This window comes from Aulonocara stuartgranti (assembly GCF_965226115.1).
Source record: "Aulonocara stuartgranti genome assembly, chromosome: 3".
Taxonomy (NCBI): domain Eukaryota; kingdom Metazoa; phylum Chordata; class Actinopteri; order Cichliformes; family Cichlidae; genus Aulonocara; species Aulonocara stuartgranti.
The window spans coordinates 3,054,008-3,076,992 of NC_138941.1; the positions used below are offsets into that span (position 1 = coordinate 3,054,008).

Consider the following 22,985-nt stretch of genomic DNA (forward strand, 5'->3'; position numbering starts at 1 on the left):
TGACATTTGGTGGGCACAGAGGAGAGATCTAAAACAGTCTCAGTGTTGGTTGATGGTTCCACAGGTTCCGGTGGACGGGCGGAAACAAGGCAATTTGAATGACAGAACAGACTCTAACTGATTACCCTCTGACCTGACCAGTCTAAGTGGGGGTTATGTAATTCTAGCCAAGGAAACCCGAGTATGAGTGGTTTGTGAGGTGCATGAAAAGCAAAAAAGGTAAGTGTTTTCTTGTGATTGCCAGGGGTGACAGGCTCTGTGCGCTGAGTTATGTGAGGGGACACTCGGTTATTTAATGACTTAGTGGGAATGGGCGGATTAAGGGGGCATAGAGGGATGTTTAACTGTCTCGCTAACTCAGACTCCATGAGGTTCTAATTGAACAAGAGCCTGAAAGGTCTGGTTAACTAGAACAGAGAGTTGGAGTTGCAATCTGGGTTTTTATGTTTGTGTGAGTATCCTCCACCCTTATCCCTGAACTTTCCAGTGGGCAGACCCTGGTGTGGAATCGAAAACAGACAGGTTCATCACGAGAAGCAAGCTGATCTTTCATGGTTTGATTTAATGACTGAAAAACATACAGCGGACGGTGGTTAGCACTGTTGCCGCACAGCAAGAAGGTCCTGAGCAAAAGTCTTTACAAACTCAACCAGGAAATCATCATGCGAGCAGAAAGAAAGAGGATGAGCAGATAGGTAAGCAAGAGAAACCCGCCAGCGTCCCAGGTTTCCAGAGAAGGTTCAGGTTCCAGGTACCTGAAATGGGATGTAATTCAATTCAATTCAATTTTATTTATATAGCGCCAAATCACAACAGTCACCTCAATGCGCTTTATATTGTACAGTAGATCGTACAGTAATAGATACAGAGAAAAACCCAACAATCATATGACCCCCTATGAGCAAACACTTTGGCGACAGTGGGAAGGAAAAACTCCCTTTTAACAGGAAGAAATTTTTGGTGTCAAAGTCAAAGCACAGATCCACCCAGTCTCTGTATTTCAGCTTATTTCCTTTATACACACATTTAACAGGAACAGTTTCAGACAGCTAGTGTTTACCTGACATTACCTGCGTACCTCACAGTTTGCAGGTAATGGGCATAATAATTACTGAACAGAGACATCCTGCTGTGAACTTTGTTGCTGTGGATCTAAAATGTAAAAATACATCTGAGAAGATTTCTAATCATGATTTTATGAGCCCCCAAAGTTTGATTCTGTTCATCTGGACGTAGCGCTCTCAGCGGGAGAAACATTTTGTCACTCATCAAGATGACTTCTTCAGGCTCAGCTGACTGCAGCTTTCCCCAATCTTATAAAGAGTACATCTGCATAATGACTCAAACCTAATGGTCAAGGAACTGACCTCCCAGCCTTATTGTTCCTTCAGTGGGCTGGTTTCAGTCATTATGCAAATGTACTTTTTATAGGGTTGGAAACCAGAAGTCAGCTGAGACTGACGAAGTCACCTGGATGAGTGACGAAATGTTTCTCCCACTGAAAGCGCTACGTCCAGATGAACAGAATCAACTTTTGGGATTTACTAACCTGGATGATTGAGCATGGATCAAGACGGGTTTTTATGAGGTATACAGTTTCTTATAATTTCTAAACCAGAAGGTTGAGGAGATGGAGCTCATGATAACTGGCTACTGCCCTTCAGCGTGCTTTATGAAATCATCCAATCAAAATAAAGTTGGCCTTTAGGGAGAGCGGGGCTTTAAAGGGGAATGAGCCAAAGCAGCTTTTAGACAGAAAATGAAATGAGAGTCCAGGATGTGATACATTATTTATAACTACATTTACAGTAATCACACATATTAGAATTAATAAAGTGACCAGCAGTACTGTAGTAAGTGTAATACTGCAGTACTCACAGGCCTGTGCCAGCAGACACTGAACTACTGTCACTAAATCAACCTGCTCTTCACTGGTTTCCATTTACATACATTGGAATAATTGTGTTTAATTTGAAATATTTTTCTTCTGTTACACTTAAATTCTTGAACATTTTTTTATTTAATTGTGCATTGTAGTGTACTCATTTGTACACATTTGATTACTTAGATTCAACATATAAAGAGATTTTATTTGATAATAAATATTATTGTTTTGTTGTTCTTGTTATTTTTTTCAGGCTGAGCAGCTGTAACCTGTCAGAGGAAGGCTGTGAAAATTTGTTGTCAGTGGTCAGCTCCCAGTCCTGTAGTCTGAGAGAGCTGGACTTGAGTACCAACAGCCTGGAGGCTTCAGCAGTAAAGCTTCTGTCTGCTGCAGTGGAGAGTCCACACGCCAAACTGAATATTCTGAGGTCTGACCGATTTGTATTCTTTTTTCTTTTGTTTGTTTGTTTTGTTTTGTTTTTAACTGAGAAAATAAATCCAGCAATTTAAACAGTAGAGGTAAACTTGATCAATTTACTGTTGTTTCGTACCACATCTGCTCAGCATAAAACAACAAGGATTCTTAAAATATAAGATTAGTTATTGCACCCTGATTACACTTTAACATCAGTCTTTGTTCATGTTTTCATTTTCAGACTCAACGTCTGTGAACTTCTAGCGGAAAACTGTGAAGCTGTGTCCTCAATGCTCAGCTCTCAGTCCTCTACTCTGACAGAGCTGGACCTGAGTATCAAAAATGTGCAGGATTCAGGAGTGAAGATTCTGTCTGCTGGACTACAAAGTTTAAACTGTAAACTAAATACTCTGAGGTCAGATCAATTGACATTTTGTTTTTTTTAAATGAACCAATTAAACATTTTATTCAAGGCTTCCGGTTCCGGCGCTCGTGGGGATGGACACCTAGTACGAGAGCTCTCGACTGAAACTTATTAAAACTGCCCCAAGTAAATTAATACACTATCTAAGTGCACATAAAGAGGAAAAAGGGGTTTAAATGATGTCCAGAAAGAACAAAATAGCTAAGAAGTTAACGTTTGAAAACGTGGAAGATGGCAATGTGCAGCTAACAGAAGGGGCTAACGTTAGCCCCTATAGGGCTAGCCGAGGCCACTCTCCCACTCCTAGCCGCGAGGATTCTGGGACAGAAGATGAGGTTGACCCAGCAAGTTTGACGCTGATACTGAAAGAACTGAGAGGCGTTGGGAAAGAGGTGAAAGAATTTCGAAAAGACACGAAAGCGCAACTGGTGGAAATAAGGGGTGAGTTGGATAAAGCCAATGCGCGGCTTAATGATGTGGAAACCAGGGTTGCAGAACACAAAGATAAGCTCCAGAACACAGACGAGATTTTGTCTGAGATACTAACAATGCAATTCAATGTTATTTATATAGCGCCAAATCACAACAAAAGTCACCTCAAGGCACTTCATAAATACAGAGAAAAACCCAACAATCACATGACCCCCTATGAACAAGCACTTTGGCGACAGTGGGAAGGAAAAACTCCCTTTTAACAGAAAGAAACCTCTGGCAGAACCAGGCTCAGGGAGGGGCAGGGCCATTTGCTGTGATTGGTTGGAGTGAGAGAAGGAAGACAGGATAAAGACATGCTGTGGAAGAGAGACAGAGGTTAATAACACATATGATTCAATGCAGAGAGGTCTGTTAACACATAGTGAGTGAGAAAGGTGACTGGAAAGGAAAAACTCAATGCATCATGGGAATCCCCGGCAGCCTACGTCTATTGCAGCATAACTAAGGGAGGATTCAGGGTCACCTGGTCCAGTCCTAACTATATGCTTTAGCAAAAAGGAAAGTTTGAAGCTGATCTTCAAAGTAGAGAGGGTGTCTGTCTCCTGAACTCAAACTGGGAGCTGCTTCCACACCCAGTCCAACATAGCCAGGCTTTCTTTGCTGCTTTGACAAAACCTCAAATCCCAGTCAGAGATGATGAGCATCATCACAGTGATGATCATTTCTCTATTAACCCAGGCTTTCTGCTTCAGGATCTGTGCACGCTCAGAAAACAAGGAGACCTTTAAACATAATTTCACTAAATGGATGGATTGAGCTCAGCCTACAGATGAACTGGTGCCAGAGATCATAAAGAACATCAAACAGTCAAATTCAACACTTTTAATGGAAATATGAGATTAATCTTAAAAGTAGAGATAGTGTCTGTCTCCTGAATCCAAACTGGAAGCTGGTTCCACAGAAGAGGGGCCTGAAAACTGAAGGCTCTGCCTCCCATTCTACTTTCAAATACTTTAGGAACAACAAGTAGGCCTGCAGTGTGAGAGCGAAGTGCTCTAATGGGGTGATATGGTACTACAAGGTCATTAAGATAAGATTGGGCCTGATTATTTAAGATCTTGTATGTGAGGAGCAGGATTTTGAATTCAATTCTGGATTTAACAGGAAGCCAATGAAGGGAAGCCAATACAGGAGAAATCTGCTCTCTCTTTCTAGTCCCTGTCAGTACTCTTGCTGCAGCATTTTGGATTAACTGAAGGCTTTTCAGGGAGTTTTTTGGACATCCTGATAATAACGAATTACAATAGTCCAGCCTGGAAGTAATAAATGCATGAACTAGTTTTTCAGCGTCACTCTGAGACAGGATATTTCTAACTTTAGAGATGTTGCGCAAATGGAAGAAAGCATGCAGGAAAAGTTTCAAACAAAACTAACATCACTGGAGGCTTACTCGAGGAGGGAGTCGCTCAGACTGTACGGGGTGCCGGAGGGAGAAGAATCGGGAGCTCCATCTATGGCCCACTTTGTGGAGAAGCTACTCCGGGAGAATCTCGCCATCCCACCATCAACACCGTTACAAATTCAGAGAGCACACAGAGTGTTATCATTACTCCCTCCGGACGGCTCCCAACCCAGATCGATCCTGGTAAAATTCCTGTGCTTCACGGTTAAAGAAGAAGTGCTGAGGCTCGCTTGGCAAAAGAAAGGTTTTATGCTGAATTCCAGCAAGATCAACCTCGACCACGATTACCCCCCTGAGATCATGGCTATGAGGAAGGAGTATGCAGAGGCACGAAAGGTCCTAAAAGAGAAGAATGTACGGTTTAGGACCCTCTACTCAGCGTGCCTTAAGGTTTTTTTCGAAGAAGGAGTGAAAACCTACAACACGGTGGAGGAGGCAACGGCTGACCTGGCGAGTCGGGGCCTGCCGGTAAAGGTGATTACACCACCGGCAACCCCCAGAGAAAAACTACAAAGATGCCCGCTGTGGCGGGGAGTTGGTGGTCGGCGTCCGCGTCAGATCCGAGGAGCTGCGGGATATAGAGAGAAGCTGCAAGTATACAGACGTGAAGAGAACGAATTTAATGTTATGTATTAGCTATGGACAACATGGTGAAATATGGTTACTGTCGAGCTAAAATGGGTGGGGCTTCTCGTGCTGTGAGTGACGTCGCAGTGGAAAGCCCCCTAACTCAGGGAGTAATAAGGGGTTTCCCTTCAAGTTGTGAGGGTGTCAGTGGAAGTGCTCCACTGTCAGAAGCCAGCTTAGGAGCTTTCAAGCTCCAGTTATGTTCAAATGTTTTCAGTTCATTCCTAACTTTTTTCACTTGTTACTGTTTTAAGAGGGGGTTGCCTGCTGCTATTGAGTTTATGCGCTGTGGTAACTTAATATATCTTTATGGGAAGTGAGTCAGTGAAAGTAATCTCTTTTAATGTTAACAGGGTTCTGAACGTGATTAAGATGAATAAGATACTGTCCAAACTAAGGAAGGAGAAGGCCCAGATTGCATTACTTCAGGAGACACACATGAACCAAGTAGATCACTTGAGATTGAAAAGAAAGGGTTTTAAATATGTATTCTCCTCTTCCGTTAAGTCCAAACACAAGAGGGGTGTGGCTACACTTATCTCTGGTACTCTTAACTATGAACATATCTAAGAACTCTGTGACGAGGAAGGCAGATTGGTTAGAATAACAGAATGGATAGAGGGGTCTGAAATCACAATTTTAAATGTTTATGCTCCCCCCGGGAGCGATTGGCTATTCTATAGGAATAGTTTTGATTTATTGGTGGATTCTCAGGGGATAGTTGTCTGTGGAGGGGATTTTAACTTTAGACTTGACCCTAAACTAGACTCCTCCTCCCCGACCAACCAGGTAACAGCACTTACTAGAAAAGTCAATTCCTATATGCTAGAGATGGGGATAATAGATGTATGGAGGGACCGCTACGCATCTACCAGAAATTTCACTCATTACTCTGGTTCCTTTAAAGTGTATGCAAGGCTGGACTACTTTTTTATGTTTAAAGTTGATAGGTTTAGGGTCAAAGACTGTGACATATTAACAAGAGATCTATCTGACCACAGTCCTATCTCTCTATCTTTGCAGGTGGCTAGGAAAAAATGTACCACACTGTGGAAATTGTTATCGCACCTTAATGATCCTGCCATAGTTTCCAAATTAAAGGTAGACATTAAAGAATTTCTAGATGTTAATGACACAGGAGAGGTATCTCCAGCTATTCTTTGGGATACGCTCAAAGCGGTAATGAGAGGTACATTAATTTCTATCGCCTCCCACTTAAAGAGAATCAAAGGGCAAAAATTAGCAGAACTACAGGCAAATTTAAAGTTGAAAGAATAGGAAGACATAAACACCGCAAATCCTACTCTGAAGCAGGATATCAGGAAAATACAGGATGAAATTAATGATATTTACACCCAGGAGGCCCAAAATAACTTAATTTTTTTGAGGCAAAAATACTATGAGACAGGAGGGAAATCTGCAAAATATCTGGCACATAAATAACGCAAACAACTAGAGGAAAGTACGATATACCAAATCAAGGACCCCAAGACTAATATTCTGGAATCAAAATTAGAAGACATTCAGAAATGTTTTGAGACCTTATTTAGGGAGCTGTACTCACAGCCCAATGCTAAGGAGGAGAATTGTACTTTCTTCACTGCCTTTCTTAGCTCTCTAGAATTACCTTCACTCCCGTCTCTCAAAAATGAGCTTCTAACACATCCCATTTTAGTGGAAGAAATTAATGCTTTTTCCAGATTAAAACCAGGTAAGGCAGTTGGGCCGGACGGGTTCAGTTCTCAGTGGTATCGCACCCTGAGGGCAGATCTAGTCCCCACATTGCTGAAGTCATTTAACTACATCCTACAGGAGGGAGAAATCCCACCCTCCTGGAGGGAGGCAACTATTTCAATTATCCCAAAAGAGGGGAAAGATAAACGAGAATGTGGAAACTATCGACCAATCAGTGTCCTTAACTTGGATTACAAACTATTTACTTCTATTCTTGCTCGTAGACTGGAGAGGTTTTTACCTGACCTCATCGATTTAGATCAGACTGGTTTCATTCACTATAGACAAACAACTGACAACATTAGGAGAATATTACACATCTCTACTCAAATTTACAGTAAATCGGGATAATGAGAAAATTAAGTACCTGGGAATATATTTGACTGCGGACCTCTCGCTGCTCTTTCAGGCAAACTACGAGCCAATATCTGCAAGTATAAAAGCTGATTTGCACAGATGGAATCTGGTCCCCTTTATACGTCTCAGCTCCCGGGTAACCGCAATCAAGATGGACACGCTCCCCAGACTGCTTTATCTTTTTAGAAACTTGCCAATAGAAGTGAGCGATTACCAATTTATTGAGTGGGACAAATGGATCTCCAGATTTATCTGGCAGGGCCGAAAGCCAAGGATTAAATATGCTACCCTCCAGCTCCCCAAGGAAAAGGAAGGACTGGGTCTCCCCTGCCTCAGGAATTACTATTATGTCGCTCAAATAACCCCCCTCTTATATTGGTGTAACAAAACATACACGGCTAGGTGGAAGGAACTGGAGTCCAGCCTGTTGGACCGATTCCCCCTACAAGCTGTAATGGCAGATAAGGGTCTAATGTGCCGGCTGGAAAAGCTGGGGAACCCCTGGTTAACCCACACCCTCCAAGTTTGGCAGAAGGTAATCAACATCTGTGGGATACACAAAATGCTAAAAATCTTCAGGTGGGTTGCTTTCGACTCGGATTTTATTCCAAACAGACACGACTCTAACTTTGAAGCATGGATATCCTATGGCCTTACGACAGTCCTCTCTCTTACTCATAGAAATATTGTGCTCAGATTTGAGGCCTTACGGGACGATCACAACCTGACAAAATACAACTTTCATAGAAACTTACAGCTGAGATCATATATTGATCATGAATGCAAACTGTCCGACTTCAATGATGCTGAGTCGCATTTTTTCCTCATCCTGAAAAATGCCACAACCATGACCCCTACTAAATCTATTTCTAAACTATACAAAGCCCTCTCTAGTGCCAGCAAGGATAACACTTTATACACTAAGGATAAATGGGAAAGGGAATCAGGGATTGCTATTTCTGTGGGGGAGTGGGAAAATGTTTTGTACTGCCAGTGGTCCACGTCCAGTTCTATGAGCTGGAAGGAACATGGCTGGAAGAATATTATTAGGTACTTCAAGACTCCATATCAGGAGAGGTACAAAGGGGCTTATATGCAATGCTGGAGACAATGCGGCTCGACTGTTGCTAACCATTTTCATGTCTTTTGGGACTGTCCCAAGTTAAAAAACGTTCAGGTCTCCTTAAGTGCAGTCTTTAACGTTCAAATACCTTTAGATTTTAAGGTTTTATACATGGGTTTGGTCCCCTTTCTGGAATGTAGGAGTGAGATTAAGTTGGTGCAATTACTCTTGGTGGCAAGTAAAAAAACAATTACTAGAAGATGGTTAAGCCCAGCCCAGCCTACCCTAGACGACTGGTTTGGGATCATTTTAGAGATATTTAGGATGGAAAAACTTACATATCTGTTAAGAAATCAAAAAGCCAAATTCTACCAAATTTGGAACAATTGGATCCAATTCATCACCCCCACGAGGGCTGACTTCACTTGATCTCACTATTACTTGGTTGTTTTTTGTTTGTTTGTTTTTTACATTTACTTCTATTACTATTGCTTGTTTATTTACTTATTTCTTCACAATGATTGCAGCATGGGCACCCCTCCCAGTTTGTGTTTATAGTTCCATGTAATGTGTTCTATATATCTCCTTTGGGAGAGCATGCGAGCAACTGTCCTAGTAATAGCTAGTGGAGGTTAATATGCACCCACTGATCACTTTGTTTATCATTTGCTCTCCTGGACTTAATCTAAAACCTGGAAGGACTTTGTTCCCATGTTATTCATATACTGCTATGCAGATGGTTTTTTCTTGTCCAATCCAAATAAAGATATAATTTAAAAAAAACATTTTATTCAAGTTCATCCATATGATGTTGTATCTTAGTATGTTAAGGTTTCATCAAAAATAAAAAGATGGCATGTAATATAATAACAAACTTTACATAAGTATTATAGATTATCTTTTGTTTTTCAGACTGGGTGGCTGTAACCTGTCAGAGAGAAGCTGTGAAGCTCTGTGCTCAGTCCTCAGCTCCCAGTCCTCCAGTCTGAGAGAGCTGGACCTGAGTAACTCTGACCTGCAGGATTCAGGAGTGAAGCTTCTGTCTGCTGGACTAAAGAGTTCACAGTGTGCAGTGGAAACTCTCAGGTCAGGATTCAAATGTTAACACATATGATCATTTAAAATGTGAATTATATTATTGATTGACTTATCTATAGAGCTTTTAGCTAAACTTATATTTATATTTGAGTGGATTATTAGACTGAATTACTGTGTAAAATTTGTCACAGTCATACGATTTTGTTTATTTTTTATTTTTAATTCATGTACTGGCCATTTTACATAAATTTGGCTAATCTTCTACAATATATACATTTGATTTCGTTAGGAACAAAATGTTCAAATTACATATTTTGCTGGATATTGGGTATTAATGAAATTATTATGTCTTTAATGACACCACATTTCCATATGTAGGAGGTTACTGGTGGTATTGTTTCAGTGTCTGAGTTTTCCTTGCAAAGAAACATCTGGAATTTAACAATACATATTTTAAAGCTGTTTTCTCCAAAGGGATTTGTATTAGTGATGGTAAATTTGATTCTTTTTACCGAATCGAGTTTAAATGAGTCACTCACCAAAATGAATCGGGTTTTTTAAGTCATTTGAGTCTCTGAGTCAGTTGCCCAGAGAGTGCCAAAAATGTACTTTTTCTCTCAAACTTAATTTGTTTTTATTTTCATGTAAATCCTACTGCTACGATGAGTGACTGAAAAATAAAAACAACTATTTTATGGAGCAAAAAAGAATAAGATTTCTAAATTGGACATTTATTTTTGTTTATGTTATTAGTATTTCCTCAAATGTGTTAAATATATATTTTCTCATCTAAATAATTTAGTCAAATAGTGATTTTCAGATTATTTTACTTACATTACTGCAGCAGATTGCGAGTCAGACACTGTTTTTTTTTAATAGTGGTGGAAATGAGTTCATATATTTTCCTTTAGTCTGCTTATCATCTTTGCACAAAAACAAAGTGTAGACTGAATGTTATATTGCATCAGTCAGACTATCAGGCTTCATCTCAGATGAAGGAGTGACTCTTCCGTGGTAACAAACTGTGAGTTTCAGCAGCTGAGAGGCAGGAGGGAAGGGTGAGTGAGTGGTCTTGATGCATTCTCAGTCTAGACTAGACTAGAAAGAGGGGCGCTGCTCTTGTGGCGACCAGCAGGTTGTCTCTCTCTGTCAGTGTTTTAACTTATTTTATTTCATTCTTTTATTCCTTTATATATATTTTTTTTTGCCTGAGGAAATTCTATAGCATCGGCTTGTGTTTTGTGGAACTTCTTTTAACGAAGATGGGTTTTTTATTTCGCATGATTTTATTGGCAATCCTGACGGTTGTTTGGAGTCATTCCTTTACCATCAATAATCCTGGCTAATGTGCAGTCTCTGAGGAGTCAATTGGATGAACTGCATTTGAATGTTGCACACTTACGTGACTACAGGGATACATGTCTAATGGCATTCACAGAGACTTGGCTCAAGGACTCTGACCCTGATTGTTCTCTGGAACTAAATGGCTTCGGGTTTCCCATACGTTTGGATCGAGACCCCGGAGCTACCCAGAAATCTCAAGGAGGAGTGTGTTTGTATATAAATCAGAAATGGTGTAAAAATGTGACCGTTCGTAGACAAGTGTGTCTGCCTGACATTGAGCTCCTCTCTGTGTCTTTGAGGCCGTTTTATCTGCCGAGGGAATTCCCACAGATCAACGTCACCATTGTTTACATCCACCCTAAAGCGAATCCTAAGAATGCGACTGACACCATCTCCATTTTTTTCCTAATAACAAACCATGGTCTTCAAAAGGTCTTATGAGGCTGATTCATGAAAGGAAAAAAGCTTTTATTGAAGGGAATATCTTGAAAGTCAGAGAAATTAGGAAGGAGATCAGATCAGAAATTAAAAAAGCCAAAGTAAAATACAAGGATAAGGTAGAGGTGGAGATGGGTAGCAATAACTTAAGGGTGGCCTGGGCAGGCATGAAACACATGACTGGTCACTGTTACAGTGACTGTAATAAGATAAGTCTTCCTGGTTTTAGTTCAGACTCTCAGTTAGCAAGTAGAGAAGCTTATAGACCCTCTACAATTTGCATACAGGCCTCGTAGACGTGTTGATGATGCAGTGGTCACTCTGTTGAACTTCCTTTATCGCCATCTTGATGGCGCCAAAGCTCATGCTCAGCTCTTATTTATTGATTTTTCTTCAGCTTTTAATACTATCCAGCCACATCTTTTAGCTGATAAACTTCTTAACCAGTTTACACTTGATCTTAATCTCGTTGGTTGGGTTTTAAACTTTTTAACTGACAGATCTCAGTGTGTGAGAGTGAACGGCTGTTTTTCCAAACAGCTGAACTCTTCCACTGGCTCACCGCAAGGTTGTTGTCTCTCTCCTCTACTGTATATTTTGTACACTAATGACTGTCGCAGTACACAGGCCAACAGGCATTTCATTAAATACGCAGATGACACAGTCATTGTAAGCCTCCTTCATGGTGAAGAGGATTCCCATGGGCCTGTTGTGGATGAGTTTGTTTCGTGGTGTGATCAGTCCTTCTTAATGATCAGCACCTTGAAAACCAAGGACATGGTTATTGACTTCAGGGAGACATCCCCTCATCCTGCGCTAACAGTGGTAAATGTGCAGCCATTGAACTGGTGGACAGTTATAAGTATTTGGGGGTTGTTCTTGATAAAGCTCTGTGCTTTGAGTCACATCTTGCTGCTACAGTGAAAAAGGTTCAACAAAGACTTTTTAAGGAGGTTGAGAGGTTTCAATGTTTCATCTGCAATGATGACTCTTTTTTTATAAAAGTTTTATTGAATCTGTTTTAACTTTCTGTATCATTGCTTGGTACGGTAATATGTCTCTGAATAATAAGACCAGACTTAACAACCTGGTTAAAGTGGCTGGTAAGATTTCAGGGAGGTCTCAGGTCCAGCTTGTGGACTTTTATAACAGGCAGGTGCTGAGGAAGGCGACCTCTGTCATGTTGTGTTCAGATCATCCTCTCTTTAATGATTTTCAACTGCTTCCATCAGGTCGTCGTTATAAAGTGCCTGCAGTGAAGACAAAGAGACATAGATTGTCTTTTGTACCTACTGCTATTATCATAGTTAATAACACTGAACCATATGTGTTGTTGCCATTGCACATTGTACTTTTTTGATGAAAAATCTAGGTTGTTTTCTCAGGCTTATATTATATTATATTATTTTGGAGTGTGTATGTGATGTGTTGGTTGCCTGTTTGTTTGTTTGTACGGACATCTACAACTATATGTAAAAATACAAAACAAAACAATTTTCAATTTGTTCTAGTTTATTGCACTTTTTGCTGTATATGTATATATGTATATGTAGTTACTATGGACTGAATGCATACATATTATTAAAATTTGGGCTATAACGGTTGTATTGATGTATAGCAACTTGAACTGCTCCCCAAAATGGCACTACAGCAGTGGTTCCCAAACTTTTTTTGCTGGGCCCCCCTTTGTTTTACACGAAAAACGTTCGCCTCCCCCCCGGCGCGTGAACAGCACGCACACGCACTAACACATCCTCCAACCACACACGCCCATATTTTGCTCCATTGCGGTTTATTTCACACCTCAAACATTTAGTAAACAATTAAGCAAATACAAGTAATCTGCAATAAATTACAGGTAGTAAGAAAATAAACTACTAAATCTTTTACGCTACGTCCGCACCTACACTGGTATTTTTGAAAACGCAGCTGTTTCATCCAAACAGTGTTTCAAATCACCAAAAACTGAGATTTTTTTAAAACTCCTTTTTTGCGGACGAGGAATACAGAGTTCATCTGGCAACGTCAAAGGTTGCGCCTTTTTTCACGTCACGTTATTGTTTATGTGAGATGAATTGCAGAATGGCAGACAGAGACAAAATACTGTTACTCTGAGTATCTGCAGGTTTCACACGCAGTTACTGTCCCTCCATTTACAAAGGCGTCACGGGTAGTTGTTTTTTCTTCTTCTGTAATACTAATCAACATTGCATCAGTACATTTTCAAAAAATGCCTCTCTGTGCAAAATGGGTTCAAAAACATAAACAGCTGTGGGATCCTGTTTGTCTGTGATTTGAATCGAGGGAACAAATCGTGGCAGGATCAGCCTGATGTTATTTGTATCCCGCTGTAACTTTACTCTATAAAGAGCAAACATCTCCAACATGTCAGGAGTAGTTAGTCACTACAACAAGTGTTTGTGAACTAAAAATTAAGAATGTGGGATCCTGTTTGTCCATGATTGGAAGAGCCCAGCGCTGCTCCCGACGCAGGGACCTACCTCAGCACCTGTGCAGGTGAAGCCAAAGGGCAGATTTGCTTCACCATATTTTCTAGTCTTTGGCTTAGAATGAAGTTGGTTTGGAAACATATTCAGCGATGCTTCATCTCCTGCTTTGCGTTTCTGTGGGCGCCGTGCTAGCAGTGTTCAAGCGTTTTGTTCCCCCCCCTTTTCATACCGCGCCCCCCCTGCCATGGCTCTGCGCCCCCCCCTAGGGGGCGGGCACCACAGTTTGGGAAGGTCTGCACTACAGCATGTAAAAATCTAAAGATAAGCTCTGGCAGACTTGGTTCTATGGTAGGTCTTAAAGGGTTTAACATCAAAGATTCAGTGGAGAGCTACTGTAACAGCTGAACAGAAAAACTCTTCCTCCCCTGGTGTGCTACTCTTCACAACCCGCAGGACTTTCACCCTCAAGAGATGGAAAAGGGGAACGAGGGCCGACGTCCAGGTGAAACTGAGAAGCTACCAGAGGCTAGCTTCTTGGCTGTGGGGAGAATCCTGGTGCCTGCGTCCACTTCCTCTCCTGACATTTAGTTAATATGTTACGCCGGTGACTGGGACCTGGGCTCTGTGGCTCAGAAGCAGTTTTTCTCACGGTGTGTCCGTCAAACGTTCACTGTTTTTATTGATAACAGCTATGTCTGCTCATCGATTATTGCTTCCCCCAGCTCTGGAGTCGCTGCCCTGCCCAGCAGGTCCACAGGTCTGCATTGTCTTTATTTCAAGTGCCGCTGCAGTCAGCTGTTGATTTTGCAGATCGACCGTCATCAACTCGGTTGGCCCCGCTTAACGTTTGCTCCATAACAAACAAATCATTTATTCTAAGCGATCTCTTTATTAAAGAGTCTCTAGATTTCATGTGTCTGACTGAGACGTGGCAGCAAAATAAGAATTATGTCCAATGTTCCCTCTAATGTTTCATGTGTCTGAGCGAACACACAAACTCCCTGAGCGGTCCCTTGGATCACTGGATCACGTTGTCATTAACGTGGCTTCACTCTACATCAACCAAAACACCGGTGTCGGCACATGAGGACGCTGTCATAGCCCGTCAGCGACGTTGATTAGCTGCGTATATACGAATGTGAATCATTGGCTGGACTATGGGATAAGGCGGCATCGTTCTAAATACTGGAGCAGCCAGTCACTGACTAACACTGCAAAGCAGAATTGTTAACGTATTTATTTTAATTTCAATTCAGGTTAGTATTTAGTATTTAGTATTTATTTATTTATTGTCATTGTCAAGAACAATGAAATTGCGTTTGGGGCTTCCATACAACCCAAAAAAAAAGAAGAAAATAATAAATACCCCTTAAAACCCAAGTGTACATATTTAACCCAGTGTGACTCCAATGCAATAAGACAATCCTTAGCAACAACATGAGAACATGACAAGTAATGTTCGTAGAAAATCAGACAAAGACCTGAGAAACATGACAAAGTACAACAATGCAACCCATTCAATATTATTGTACTGTGAGATATGATATCAGATATGATAGTTATCTATTTAAGAAGGAGGGGGGGGGGGGCAGGAGGGGGAAGAGAATAAAGATATGATGCACCAATGCAGACCAGTTCATTGCTATTAAGAAGTTGGATATGGTTATTGTCCGTGAGAGGGGGGCAGAGAGTTCAAGAGCCTCACAGCCTGTTAGATATCTTTTTGTGCGCAATGCAGATACTCTGTGTGCAGAGAGCGTGTCAGCGGATTGCGCCCGTGCGCAGCTTAGAGGGAACATTGATTATGTCCACTTGAATGAAATCTGCCCGGCTGGCTGCTCCGTCATCTGAACTCCGCGTCTTTTAGGACGTGGTGGAGGACTCGCTGTTGTTTACCAGGACAGATTCACATGCAGTCTGATGACCTCGGACTCCTTTTCTGCATTTGAGTCACAGATGATGGTCAGTTCTCTAAAAACCAGTTATTGTATTTTATTCTACCTGATGGGGTCTTTCTAACTGAATTTAATGACCTTCTGACATCCATCATTTCATTGGAGAAGGTTGGGAGATTTGAGCCGTCATATTGATGAAGCATCCTGTAACACTGCTGCTGAGCTCATCACTGTCACTGAGTCTTTTAACTTTAGGCAGCATGTTTCTGGCCCCACACATACAAAGGGTCACACACTGGATCTTGTTTTCTCCCTGGGTTTGAATATACATGATGTATGTGTGGAGGATGTCCATGTGAGTGACCATAGCTGCATATTTTTTAACTTGTTATTTTACTTGGATCCTTCATCTCCTAAACTGATGATCCAAAGGCGGATTATAAACCAAGATGCTGCTGGAAGGTTCTCTGCCATGTTTGACCCTCGCATGGCTCGTAGTGACCTCGACTCACGTATTTTATCCTTTAATGATCAATGCAAGTTGTTGGAAAGCCCACTGATAACATGTTTACATGGCTAAAATGTTATGGCTCATTCATTGATAGTATTTTCGCCATAGAAATTGTTATGTCCTATATTGTTGAACCCACCATGTCTATGCTGATGCTCTTTGAACGCACCACATACGTACTCGAGGCCATGCAGTGGCTGCTAGTCTGTGTTCTCAGTATTTTTATGTGTCAGTTCCAGTTTTAGAGCTCTAAAGTGCAGCTATCGTGTTAGGAATATGTTAGGAATAGACAGGAACACTGAGCACACTGAGGTCAAATCTTTATTTAGGGCGACCGTGGCTCAGGGGGTTGGGAATCGCATCTGTAACCGGAAGGTCACCGGTTCGATCCTTGGGCTCTCTGTCCTGGTCGTTGTGTCCTTGGGCTTTACCCTACTTGCCTACTGGTGTTGGCCAGAGGGGCCGATGGCGCGATATGGCAGCCTCGCTTCTGTCAGTCTGCCCCAGGGCAGCTGTGGCTACAACCGTAGCTGCCTCCACCAGTGTATGAATGTGAGAGTGACTGAATAGTGGCATTGTAAAGCGCTTTGGGTGCCTTGAAAAGCGCTATATAAATCCAATCCATTATTATTATTATTATTTTACCACTCGCTGCATTCTTGATGTTCATGTTCTTCTCTTTCCCCTCACCCTGCAACCAGTCATGGTAGATGCTCCTCCTGGAGCCTGTTTTCACTGGGAGGATCTTTGTGTCAAAGGGAGTTCTTCTTCCCACCATCACCAAGTGCTGCTCACAGTGGAGGCGGTTACCTTACACTGTTAAACAGCTTCAGATGACTGTTGTTGTCTGTTGGGTATTGTCACTTATAAATAAAGTTACATTGAATGGATGTATGGATGGATAGATGTTATTGTGACGAAGAGAAAACGATTGTTGACAGATTGATTGTTGTTTTGTGTGTCTGCAGTCTGTCAGGCTGTCTGATCACAGAGGAAGGCTGTACTTCTCTGGCCTCAGGTCTGACCTCCAACCCCTCCCATCTGAGACAGCTGGACCTGAGCTACAATCATCCAGGTCCCTCAGGAATAAAGCTGCTGTCGGCTGGACTGAAGGATCCAGGCTGGAGACTGGACACTCTCAGGTATGGAGAGAATGTCTGATAGAGGAGGAAGAGCTGGAAACATTTCCTGTGTCCTTCACTCACTTCCTGTTTGTTTCCTGCAGATGAGACATGAACAATCACACATGCAGGAATATTTTCAGGGACAGACACACTAGTCTAGCTGGATAGTTCATGGATATTTATGTAGGGGTCTCCAAGGAGTCTGGTTGCAGGAACATTTAGGTCACAGGTGTACCTGAGATAGATACCAGTGTACCTAATAAAGTGTCAGCCATGTGTATGTTTCCCATGCTGTATGTCCACAGTGACAGAAGGATGAAACAAGGCTGTGAATCATTTCAGTCTGTGTTTGTGACAAAGAGGCAGACAGGAGCAGCTAACATTTGGAAATGGAAGCTTAAATAATGACAAACTCTACATTCACAGCTGAATTAACAATAAATTTGTTCTCAAGTGCACATTTAGCAGCTAATGCTATTACTGTTTTCCCTTGCTTTCTACAACTTGAGCAGCTATTGCTAAGTAGGCCACTTTGCTCTGCTAAGGATTTATGTGACCATGATGAAAACTCTGATAAGCTAATGCTGCTAAGCTAATACTGTTTATGGGCCCTGTTAGAATCAATATTTCATTCTCATTCTGTTGTTTGAGAACAATATTAACGTTTCACATCATTATAACACAAGAGAAAAGGGTATTAGCGTTAGCTACTAATGCTTATTCACCTCAAATTAGCTTTAGCTGCTAATGGTAGCCTACTTAGCAATAACTGCTCACTAATATAATGCTAATTCACATCAAATTAGCATTAGCTGCTCAAGTTGTTATAAGGAAAGAGAAAACGGTATTAGCATTAGCTGCTAATAATTGTTCACCCCTAATTAGAGTTAGCCCCTAATGGCAGCCTACTTAGCATTAACTCCTGACGTCGTTGTAATGCAGGGGAAAAGAGTTACCATTATCGGATAATGCTAATTCACATCAAATTAACATTAGTTAACAACGGTAGACTTCGTATCATTAGCTGCTGTCATTCTTACAAAGCAAACAGTATGAGCATTAGCTGTTAATGCTTTCTCATCTAACATTAGAATTGGCCACTAATGGCGTATTGTTAAAAAGTAAAAAAACACATTGTTAGCATAAGCGGATGATGCTAATTCACCTAAATTAGCATTAGCTAATGATGGCTACATACCTAGCATTAGCTACTGATATTGATATAAATCAAGAAAATATGGTATTAGCATTAGCTTTTAATGCTTTTTCATCTAAAATTAGAATTAGCCACTAATGGCGTGCTATTTAGCATTACCTCTTCACATCGCAGGGGAAAAGTTAAAATTAAATTTAAAAAAATGTTCAGATTAGCTACTCATATTGTTAAAAAGTAAGAAAAAACATTGTTAGCATAAGCGGATAATGCTAATTCACCTCAAATTAGTATTAGCTAATAACGGCAACCTACTTAGCATTAGCTGGTCATATTGTTATAATGCAAGAAAATATGGTATTAGCATTAGCTGCCAATTCCTAAATACCTAAAATTAGCATTACCTGTAATGGAAGTCTACTTAGCATTAACTCCTCACTAATGTAATGCTAATTCACATCAAATTAGCTTTAGCTTTAGTATTAGCTGCTAGCACCAGCCTACCCAGCACTAGCTGCTCACATTGTTAAAAGGGAAGAGAAAACGATATTAGCATTAGCTGGTAATAATTATTCACCCCTAATTAGAATTAGCTGCTAATGGCAGCATACTTAGCATTAACTCCTCACATCGTTATAATGCAAATGAGGCTAACTTACATTAAATTAGACTGCTGTTATTAGCTAATGCTATTTAGCAGTAGCTGCTCACATTGTTATAAAGCAAAGGAAAACGATATGAGCATTAGGTTCTAATGCGTATTTGCCTTTAATTAGACGTAGGTGCTAATGGCGACCTACTCAGCATTAGCAGCTCAGATGTTGTATTGCTAGGGAAAAGAGTGTTAGCATTAGCCGTTCACATTGTTATAAAGATAAGGGAAATAGTGTTAGCATTAGCTACTCACATTGTTAAAAAGTAAGTGTTAGCATTAGTGCATAATGCTAATTCACATCCAATTAGCATTAGTTAATAACGGCAGCCTATTTAGCATTAGCAGATAATGTTGAATTTGGCCCACTGGAAAAGTTAAGAACTCAAGATTTAGGAGTGTTTCTCGATAGCTCTTTCTCATTTGAGAAACAAATAAATGTTGTTATTAAAACCAGCTGTAAGCTTTATATTGTTGATTGTCATTTCCCATATGGAAAAGATATATAAATCTTATAAAGTTTGTATCTGTCTTGTGTGAAACTTGTATGAAAAGCATACAAGAGTGAAAACAGATATAAGATCCCTTGAAAAATTATATAATGAAACTTGTATGTTTTCGATACTTACTAAAACAATATATGAAAGTAATGAGAAAGTGGCCACTTTCGTGAGTATGACTTTCATCATATAAGTTTTTAGTCTTTTCCATATGGGATATGCTTAAAAATATTTACTCATACATGCTTAGTTTTATAATCGATTGGATGATGATAGAGGTTCGATCCTTAGTAGTCTGTAAAGACTCTGTATGCCTTCCAGAGTGCTCTGGCATGCACACACCACTTGGGGCCATGAGAGAGGTCGTACCCTCTCTTACTGATTTATGGTGTAGGACAGGGGTCTCAAACTCAATTTAGCTGGGGGCTGCTGCAGGCAGAGTCTGGGTGAGGCTGGGCCGCATTAGGTTTTCCACAAGAAAGGCATGGTTAAAAAATTCCAATCTTCTCAAATCTCTTTATTTTTATTTTTTAACACAAAATATGAAAAATAAATAAACAAATTAAGAATTAATAAGAAAATAAATCAATCTGTAATACATAAATAAAATAATAATAAGATATTTTTAGTCAGTGAACTTGTGTGTATCTTTCAGTCTTCTATATCTGCTGTATTTAGATTGAAATGTCTGTATTAACAGTTCTATAACCTTCTTCTGAACATGAATGGAACACTGTAGAAAATGAACTGTTCTTCTGAACATGGCTTCTCTTGCCTACTCCTTGCTGCTAGAGACCTGGCAGCGTTTCCTCTCGCATAGCCGAGCCAGATTTGGCCTGAGGGAGGAAGCAGTTGCGACCCTCAGTATGTCTTGAAGATGATCATCCGTAAGTCTGGACCTGTACTTGGACTTATTGAAGTTCAAAGTGGAGAAGAGCTTTTGGCACAAGTATGTGCTACCAAAAAGGCACATGGTCCGCTTGAACATTCGGGAAAGCCGAGGGAAACTAGGGCTCAAGTCTCTCAAAGATTGTCCAAGCTTGTCTGCTTTTCCACTCACCTCCCTGAACTTTGCTTTGAGTTCAGAGTTGCACTGCAGCTCAATGAGCTCCATTTGAAGCACAGAAGGGGCATCTTGCACATCAAAGGAGAAGGGGTCCGCAAAAATGTGAAAGGTGGCTCTGTGTGTCTTGAAGTCAGCAAATCTGGGATCAAATTCCTCCTGTAGCCTCAAAATGACATCAACATACTCGTCAGCACTGAATGGTGTGCCTGCATCCACGAGTGCCTTGCATGCTGGGAAATGGCAAAGGTTTGTCTGAGAGAGCTGAGCTTTCCAGAGCGCCAGTTTTGTGGAGAATGCTCTCACGTTGTCATAGGCAGCACTGACAAGTTGCCCCTGGCCTTGTAACGTCTTGTTCAGTACATTAAGCTCATGTGTCATATCAACAAGAAAAGCTGAGTCCATGAGCCATTTGGGATCAGTTAGCACAGGAACACTAACTCCATCCTTCTCCATGAAGGCTTCACTTCTGCTCTCAACTCAAAAAGTCTCTTTAATACATTTCCCCTGCTGAGCCAACGTACCTCAGTGAAGTCGAGCACATCCCCATATTCTGACTCCATTTCCTCTAAAAAAGCTCAGAACCTTCGGTGCTTTAAGCCCCTGGATCTGATTTGGTTGATGCATTTCACAACAATAGACATCACATTGTCAAACTTCAGGCATTTGCTGCAAAGGACCTGCTGATGGATGATGCAGTGCAGAGCAATGGCCTCCTCCACGCCTTCCTCTTCCAGTTTGTTTTGTGCCACCAGTCCATGTTTCCTCCCTGTCATTGATGGCGCTCCATCTGTTGTTATTCCAACAAACCTCTTCCATGGCAAACCAACATTCTCAATGGCATCACACAGCTTGTAAATATCTGCTGAGCGGTGGTCTGGCCATGCATTGGAATTACTGTGAGCAGCTCCTCCATCACTTCAAAACTGTCATCAACACCACGGACATACATTGGGAGCTGGGCAGTGTCGGTGATGTCTGTGGTCTCATCAAGAGCGACTGAGTATACACTGAAACATTTGGCTTTCTCACACAGTTGGTCATAAATGTCACTTGACAGGTCAGAAATGCGATCTGCTGCGGTGTTGGCAGAAAGGCTGATGTTGCTAAACTGACCTTTCTTTCCCGGACAGACTATATTTGCAGCCTGCAATATGCACTTTTAGACAAATGCACCTTCTGTGAATGGCTTCCCTGCTTTAGCAATCATCTCACTAACCACGTGGCTCCGACTGCTGCATTATTCTCTTTGGTTGCTTTCTTGGAGAAATCTTGCTGCCTCAGTAGATCTGTTTTAAGACTGGCAACCCGGTTCGCTCTCTCGTCTCCCTGGTATTTTGCATCCAGCTCAGCATGTCTAGTTGTGTAATGACGTTTCAAATTGTATTCCTTGTGCAGCGCAACTTTCTCTGTGCAAATAAGACAGGTCGGGGTGCCCCTGTGCTCAACAAAGAAATATTGCATTTCCCACTTTTCCTGAAATTGTCGGTGCTCATCACCAACCTTTCTCTTCACCGCAGGCTTTGAAAAAGACATGTTTGGGGCTATGTGACATTTATAATTAGTGTGAATGCTTGAAAAGCATTCACAGTATTGTTCTTCGAATCTTTCTTATTAGTGTGAATGCTTGAAAAGCATTCACAGTATTGTTATTCGAATCTTTATTATTAGTGTGAATGCTTGAAAAGCATTCACAGTATTGTTATTCGAATCTTTATTATTATTATTATTATTATATTTTATCTATTCCGTACGTTTTTTGTAATCCTATAACTTCAAAACCGTTCAACTTAGAAAAACCATTCAAACACCGTTAGATTCCTATTCTTTTGGACAACACTGCTTCTATTTTTCATATTTTTAACATTTATATTTTTAATTTTATTCAACTTTATTCAACAAAAATTTATAATGTATTTCAATGGGGAGACCCTTCAAATCCTCATTCAACTTACTCATTTTTAAACTCTTACTACTTCTACATACATTGACATAGAGCCACCATTCAAACTTTAAAACGAAGACAAGACATTCAACTATTCAACTTGTATTTATCTTTTCAATATCTATTATACTTTTTCTTCAGTTCCAGTTTAAGTTTCATGATGTTTTTTCAGCCGTTTCAGAGTTTATAATGGGTGTGTATGGGACGGAATGTTGGGGCTAGAGTGAGAGAGCTCAACTGCTAGAGTGAGAGGAGCAAAAAAATTAATCTTAAAATCTTTTTTAAAACTGCTGCTGTGTCCACAGCGTTTGCTCTACAGCCACCATTTTACCCTCAAAACGTAGCCATCGCTGTCCTCTTTCATCCAATGTGTTTACTATTGTCCTAGGTGTTATGGTTCTTTCATAAATGTCACCAATGCACAGCCTCCTCCCTCCAACTCTTCCATAGACTCTAATGTTAAAATGGCTC

At 40.8% G+C, this 22,985-nt stretch overlaps 2 protein-coding genes across 2 annotated transcripts in view; both read left to right on the plus strand.

The window, feature by feature from the left end:
- Positions 1 to 22,985, plus strand: part of LOC309702399 (uncharacterized protein) — a 162,972-nt gene that overhangs the window by 70,587 nt on the left and 69,400 nt on the right. The window lies entirely within an intron of this gene.
- The window catches only part of LOC309700417 (uncharacterized protein), a gene marked incomplete at its 3' end in the record, with an annotated part of 46,292 nt that continues 27,503 nt past the window's right edge, over positions 4,197 to 22,985 (plus strand). Inside the window, exons 1-3 of the mRNA XM_082523934.1 lie at positions 4,197 to 5,210; positions 9,314 to 9,487; positions 17,046 to 17,219. Of these exons, the coding sequence (XP_082380060.1) occupies positions 4,552 to 5,210; positions 9,314 to 9,487; positions 17,046 to 17,219 (1,007 nt within the window). The 5' untranslated portion in view covers positions 4,197 to 4,551. The remainder of the gene's footprint in view (positions 5,211 to 9,313; positions 9,488 to 17,045; positions 17,220 to 22,985) is intronic.